The sequence below is a fragment of the Populus euphratica genome, unplaced genomic scaffold (assembly GCF_000495115.2).
Source record: "Populus euphratica unplaced genomic scaffold, PopEup_1.0 scaffold2811.1, whole genome shotgun sequence".
NCBI lineage: Eukaryota > Viridiplantae > Streptophyta > Magnoliopsida > Malpighiales > Salicaceae > Populus > Populus euphratica.
Genome location: NW_011502641.1, coordinates 8,893 through 16,315, shown reverse-complemented (window position 1 = coordinate 16,315; position 7,423 = coordinate 8,893). Strand labels below are relative to the sequence as shown.

At 28.2% G+C, this 7,423-nt stretch overlaps 1 protein-coding gene across 2 annotated transcripts; it reads right to left on the bottom strand.

Moving 5' to 3' along the window:
- Positions 1-5,976: 5,976 nt before the first annotated feature.
- On the bottom strand, positions 5,977-7,202 carry LOC105119352 (histone H2A.6). 2 transcript variants are annotated; one of them, XM_011017482.1, is made up of 2 exons: positions 6,902-7,199; positions 5,977-6,429 (listed from the first exon to the last, which is right to left on the bottom strand). In XM_011017482.1, exons 1-2 carry the CDS (start codon positions 7,091-7,093, stop codon positions 6,217-6,219), a joined length of 405 nt encoding a protein of 134 aa, XP_011015784.1. In that variant the 5' UTR covers positions 7,094-7,199; the 3' UTR covers positions 5,977-6,216. The 2 variants fall into 2 exon arrangements, with proteins under 2 accessions (XP_011015784.1, XP_011015781.1); XM_011017479.1 differs by having other exon boundaries at positions 6,022-6,432; positions 6,905-7,202.
- Between the last annotated feature and the right edge of the window lie 221 nt (positions 7,203-7,423).

The window sequence follows — 7,423 nt, the reverse complement described above, 5'->3', positions numbered from 1 at the left end:
TAGGAGTTATGAATTATTAAATACTTATATATGTTTTAAACCATATGGTAAATTTTTGATCTTGTAATTCAAAAATTTAAGCTTTGGTAGCATTTGGATTTTGGAATAACAATAATTGATGGTGTTATCTAAAAAAATTATTGAATTGAGTCTGCATAAGAATATAAGAGAAAATAATTAAGTATATGAATTGCTTAAACAAATATCTTTAAAAAAACTAGCTAATCTCTATCAATACATGCATCTCATATTTGTTATAACAATAAATCCCTATAAGCAATTTGAATGAATGTTTGCATAAATATATAACAGTCATGATTATTTATTTCATACAATTTGTATTCTTCTAAATTCACCAATCTAGATAATTCCTGAAGCACATTCATCAGCAAATCACATATTCTTCAATCATTTGTAAAAAAGAAACTGTGTGTTTTTATCTAACGTGAATATGCTTCTAGCTTTATAACACATAATCCATCATTAAGAAATTCATGACTCTTTATTTTATATAATTTATATTCTTCTAAATTCATTAATCTAGATAATTTTTTAAGTATATTCATTAACAAATCACAGGCTCTTCAGTCATTTGTAAAGAAGAAACTATGTATTTTTATCTAAGATGAATATAGCTTTTGGCTTTGTGACACATAATCCATCATTAAAAAATTTCATATTCCAAAGCTAGATATATTATAACATTTATATTGTTATTTGTTTTCCCTTTTCACATTCATGATTGTGTTAAAAATATTGTCAAACATATTCTTTTTAATATACATGACTTCCAAATTATACAAATAACATTAGCCTTCCAATAACAATATCCCAGAATATACTCTACTTTACCTGATCATAGGTCATATAAAAAACATGAAACTTCTGCTTATCAAAATAAAAACCAAATACAATGCTTTTATATGGTAAAACTACATCATACAATTCTTCACCTGACAACATCAACTATTCAACATCCCTTCCAGCTATATATTTCAAGAAGTCTTTTATGTTATTTATACATCGATGATGACTTGGAAAGAACCTCCAGTGATGATAATAATAAAAAAAAAAAAAAAAAAACTTTACCACTATTCATTAAGATAAAGGTCTTATTATTTTTTATACAATGTGGACAAACTAATTTTTCATGTGAGCTCCAATGTGAAATCATCTCATAGATAGAAAAATCATATATAATCCATATCAATATTGTCTTCATCTAATTTTTTTTTTTTAGACATCATATGTCAAATTCTCGATTAACCATAACTTATTCAACTCATTAATCAACGGTTAAAAACAAACACATATATTCCTACATAGATTGTAAGAACCTGGTATGACCACATACAAGAACATGTTTCGATTTCATACACGTCATTGGGAGTAAGTTGTAAACTGTTATTATGACCGGTCAACAAAAATAGGGTGTAACAAAGAATCCAAATAGATTAAATTAATATGTACATAAGTCAAAATGTATGTTTTGTGGTTCCATTGAAAACTAAGGATACACCCTATTAAACTGTTTCCAAACTTCACCATTAGAAAGGTGAATCATGATTCTGAGCTTCATCATTGAAAAGGTGCATCATAACTCCACTTATCATATCATGTAAATGGTATCGTGTCATATGCTCAACAATATTTAGAGATATAAATAACTTTTACATCATAGAAGTGATTCGAAAGTATCTCAATTTTTTATATGAGACAAGTTTTTTTCTTCTACAACTATTAGGTTTATACAGAGTATGCTAACAAGTTTTGCACTGGGTAAAATCTGTATATTCATTGTAATACATGTAGAAATTTAAAAACATATTAATTTTTTGGTATCCTAGTTCAAAAGGTTTCATCATAGATTTTATAATATAAGAGTTATATTTCAACATATTATCTTTAAGAAACATGCTTTTAACCCATTCAATAATGATATCATAATCAAACTCTCTCAATTCATAACTTGAATTGATGGTAAAACTTGTGCAATAATCAATAATTTGTTATGAGTTATGCACTCATCCTATAATGGTTCATCAAAATCTTTCAAAAGTTTGAAAAATCTAGTTGCATTTATATTTGGTTCTTCATTTGAAGGGATGTTATATAAGACTTCACTTGAATAATCCCGATTCATTCTCATTGCATTCATCATCATACTCCTATAAGAATTACTATTTTTATTTGCAAACCCATGTTTCTCCATGTACTACCCAAGATAAATATTTCTCAACAAACCTTTTTTTTTTTAATTAGATATATCATTGCAATATCTTTATGGTGGAACTTAACAATAAAATTGATAAAATATTATTAGTACTCGTTAAAATAACTCATCATTTCTTCAATTATAACACATATAAGTTATAAAATTGAACTCAATTTCACCTAATGACCAAAAACATTTAATTTCCCCTAAATCTGTAAAAAAATCTAAAGGTTTCATCATAGATTTTATAATATAAGAGTTATATTTCAACATATTATCTTTAAGAAACATGCTTTTAACCCATTCAATAATGATATCATAATCAAACTCTCTCAATTCATAACTTGAATTGATGGTAAAACTTGTGCAATAATCAATAATTTGTTATGAGTTATGCACTCATCCTATAATGGTTCATCAAAATCTTTCAAAAGTTTGAAAAATCTAGTTGCATTTATATTTGGTTCTTCATTTGAAGGGATGTTATATGAGACTTCACTTGAATAATCCCGATTCATTCTCATTGCATTCATCATCATACTCCTATAAGAATTACTATTTTTATTTGCAAACCCATGTTTCTCCATGTACTACCCAAGATAAATATTTCTCAACAAACCTTTTTTTTTTTAATTAGATATATCATTGCAATATCTTTATGGTGGAACTTAACAATAAAATTGATAAAATATTATTAGTACTCGTTAAAATAACTCATCATTTCTTCAATTATAACACATATAAGTTATAAAATTGAACTCAATTTCACCTAATGACCAAAAACATTTAATTTCCCCTAAATCTGTAAAAAAATCTTAATATACAAATCATACATTAATACAATAAATTTCTTTATGAAAAAGTTGAAAAACACTTGAATATACAAGCAAACTACAAATACTATAAAACAATTCAATAAATTGACCTAAAATATAAATGGGATACAAAAAAAGGTGAGTTTATTTATTTTATGTATTGAGACTTTATTAAAAAAATTCAACAATGAATATACACATTACTTATAGATTTATATTGTCATTGATAGGTTAGGGTGGCTGGATGTATAAGAAACTAAAAGGCTACTGATATTTTTATATTTGTTTTTGCAAAAGGAAGAAGAAAAGAAATGGGAGGGCTATTGGTTATAACTTATTTATATTTTTCAATGAAATAATTACATCCACAATTACATCGATAAATAATGACATGTTAACTTTCCAACAGAATTGTTGATGGCATTTTTAATGATTTTTTTTATTTTTTATACTCCATTAATAATTCATAGAAAATTATCAAAAACTCCCTATAGAAATTCTTTGTTGTTATTTCCATTGAAAATTAGCAATGGAATATTATCCATTTGCCTTTTCATTGCTATTTGTTAGTTTTTTAATAATATTGCAAATCATTAAAAAACCCTTTATGTTTTGCTAAGGAAGGTTATTCTCCTACATTTTTTCACCTTCTAATTAACATTATTTCTCTCTCTATACATCAATAAAAAAAAAATTCCTAGAATCTTTTAGCTTGGTCCATTTTACACATGCCTAATGGGTTTAATTACAACATATTTTTTATGGTTTATTAAAGTTTATTAATAACCACACAGGTAGTGTTTTGTTAAATGAATTATATAAAGAAAGGAAAGTTAAAAAGATAGAGAAGATTAAGGTGTTCCTTATAGAACATGAGTTTATTCCAAATATGGTGATATATTATAATACTTTTGTGAATGGTATTGTCAAATAGATGATATATAATATTTTTGTGAATAGTTTTGGTGGTTATGTAGTTATAGAGACAAAAAAATCACCATCTTAAGTGGTTTTAATCATATATGTTTCTGTCATGCTAATATGAATATGAGGCCTAAGAGAATTTTAGATTATAAAATGAAATTCTTGCCTAAACTTTATACACAATTGATGTATGGACGAGAAAAGTTACCATCTTCCTTATTTTTTTGCATGTTGAATGTGTAGCAATGATGAAATCCAACTAGAAGAATGATGGATTATATTATTGTGTCAATGAGCAAGTTTAAGATCTAGTTTTTTCTTGATTGCTAATCTTTTTTGAAAATCAATTTCTTGGATTTTTTCCCCTTAGAATTCTTTGATTCTTTAAGAAAATATACGGTTTCAAATTGAAACTTAACACTAAAATCTATTCCTAGAAAGATTCAAAGCAATATATATATAAAAAAAAAAAAAAAGGAGGTGGTGGCTAGAGCTTTTTTTAATCTAAAGGCAAAGTTATAATATTTAATATAAAAGTACTTTAGTTATTAAATCGAAATTAATGATAATATTTTAAATAATCAGATATATTTTGTTGATTTTTTTAGAATGTAAAATTTTCACATATTATAAAGTTCAGGTTGTATACAATAAATTTCTAAAACACGATAAAAAAGTGTATAAATGAACTAAATTACACAATATTATGGATAGTTTTTTCTAAAAAAATTAGATTAACTTTTGTTTCCACTCACTTTCTGTATTAGAGGAGAAAAGGAGTTTTAGTCATTCATAAAATCCAATTTGTCAATTATTCATGCTAAGGAGTTGTTTTGTTTTTAAAAAAAATGATTTAGCAATTTAACTTAGTTTATTTCAATAATTTGAGTGCCATTAAGTTCTTTATATTCTATTAATTTGGAAAGAGGGGAAATCGCCTTTAACATCATGTGATTTGATTTTTTTTTAACTTATTATAATTTAAAAATTACAGCTGATATTTTAGATCAACATAAACTTTTAAATTAGACCAAAAACTAAGCTAAAATTTTAAATTGAACAAAAAGCTAAAATATATAATATATTAGAAGCTCAAACAAAAAACAAATTAAAAATTCTCTCTTCAAGTCATAATCTCTCTCTTCTGATGACGTAAACTTAAATCAAAATCAAAATCTAATGTTTTTAATTGATTTCTCTCTTTACATGCTATTGAAATCCCATCTTTTTTTTCTTGAATTAGTTATGTTTTTTTTCAAAAAACCCTTTAAAAAAAATTACAGTTTAAAAAATCCTAATATTTTAATCTTCATCGATTTTGGTAAAGATTACAAATAATTAGGTTTTGCGCGAGTACAAAAATTGGTTATTGTAAAAGTTTGTAGTTTGAAACAAAAAAAAAATGTGAATTTATTGACAAGGAAAGCCTAAAATTTATCAAGAAAAGAATTAAAAAAAGAAATGAATGTGAATCAAAGCAATGGATTCAAAATTAAAGAATACAGGGGATATGAATATTCTATTCAATTGTTATGGTGATTTTTATGAAATTTTTAAAATGTTTTTAAGTAAAAATAACTTAACATTTAGGTTTATAATTTTTTACAACTTGTTGTAAGCTTGCTCACTTGTTGAATTGCTGACCTTAAATAATTCTAATCATGGCAGATCAATTCAACAAGTGAGCAAGCTTACAACTGCTGACCTTAAATAATTCTAATCATGGCAGATCTATTCCCAGAAACAGAAACGCAGTCCATTCCTAATATCCAAATCACCCCTCTACCCTTCCAACCCTCCACATTCTGCTCAAAATCACCAGATACAAGTTGTACAAGTTTAAAAGAAGTTAAAATAGAAGAAAATGATATGAATCTAAACAATTAGAGTCTTCTTATGTTTATGCCTTCCAAATATCAATCAAAACACCATTGCCCACTTCCACGCATCTCATTCAACTACTATCAAAACAATAAGCTACGAAGAAGCAATCAATAATAACCAAGCAGGGAAGAGGCCACCTGGATGAAATTCAAATCGTGCAATAATTATCATTACGGGAAAGAAAAAAAAAAATTCAACGTTACAGGAGCACAAAGAAGATCAATTTATATTCACAGCACTAACTACTAAAACTACCCTTGCCTGAACGCAGACCTCCAAATCCTAAAAACTGAAAAAAAAATATTAAACTAAAAGACTTGATATCATAGTGAAATCACAGTAACAGAAATATATTGCTTTAAATCTCTTCCTTCAAATCTAACTGTCATCATCAGCAGGGGCCTTAGAGGAGCCACCAGACTTCTTTGGGAGGAGAAGGTTGTGAATGTTGGGCATGACACCCCCATTGGCAATTGTAACATCACCAAGAAGCTTGCTGAGTTCCTCATCATTCCTAACTGCTAGCTGGATGTGGCGTGGCACAATACGGGTCTTCTTGTTGTCTCTTGCTGCATTTCCAGCCAATTCAAGAACCTGAAAGCAAAGACAACATAGAAAAAACCCATCAAACATAAAACCAATTTATAAATAAAAAAAATAAAAAGATTAATTAATCATGACCTAATTTTGGATTCAAAACTGGAAGTTCAGATTCATAAAATTTTGAACCCCAAATTCATTGAAAAATTAACACAATCCAGTACTCAAACTTGAACTAAATTTTAAAAATTAGAAAAATATTTAATTAAAGCTTGAAAACCCAAATTAGACTCGGGAACAAGTTCAAACCCTAGATTCTGAAAAATCGATAACAAGGTCACAAGTGTGACCGTTGCCACCCCTTCAAAAACACAATTAACACCATAATCCCCAAAGAAAACAAGCTAATTCCAAGAAAAATCACCCAAATTAAAGAACCCTAGATTCACGAACTGGAATCACACAAAACCATCGCCAAAACACTTCAAAGACACAAAATTGAAGAAAGAAATAAAGGCGTTATTACCTCGGCAGCTAGATATTCAAGAACAGCAGCAAGGTAAACAGGAGCGCCGGCACCAACACGCTCAGCATACTTGCCGGCCTTCAAGAACCTAGCAATACGACCCACTGGAAATTGCAAACCAGCCTTGCTACTCCTTGAAGTAGCCTTCTTTGAGGCTCCAGATCCTAGAGTCTTGCCTCTACCAGCCATTGATTGATTCTTGTCAGACAAGAATTCGAAACTAACCGTGGAGAGAGAAGCGACCCTTCTTTTTGGAAAGGGCGAACGCGAGGACGGAGAATAATTGTGAAGCAATAAACGGGTGCCTGGGGTTTATATAGGAGAAGGGAAAATGAGGTGGGCCAATGATAGTGGAGTACGCGGATTGAGATCTCTGGCCGTTGGATTGGAAGTGAAATGACAGTGGAGATTCTCTTAACCGCTTGGTTTTGTTTTTGGGAAATTTTCGTAGGGATTAGTGAATTGACTGAAATGGATTTTTGAATTTTGGAGGGCTTTGGGAATATGGGTCCAATAGGA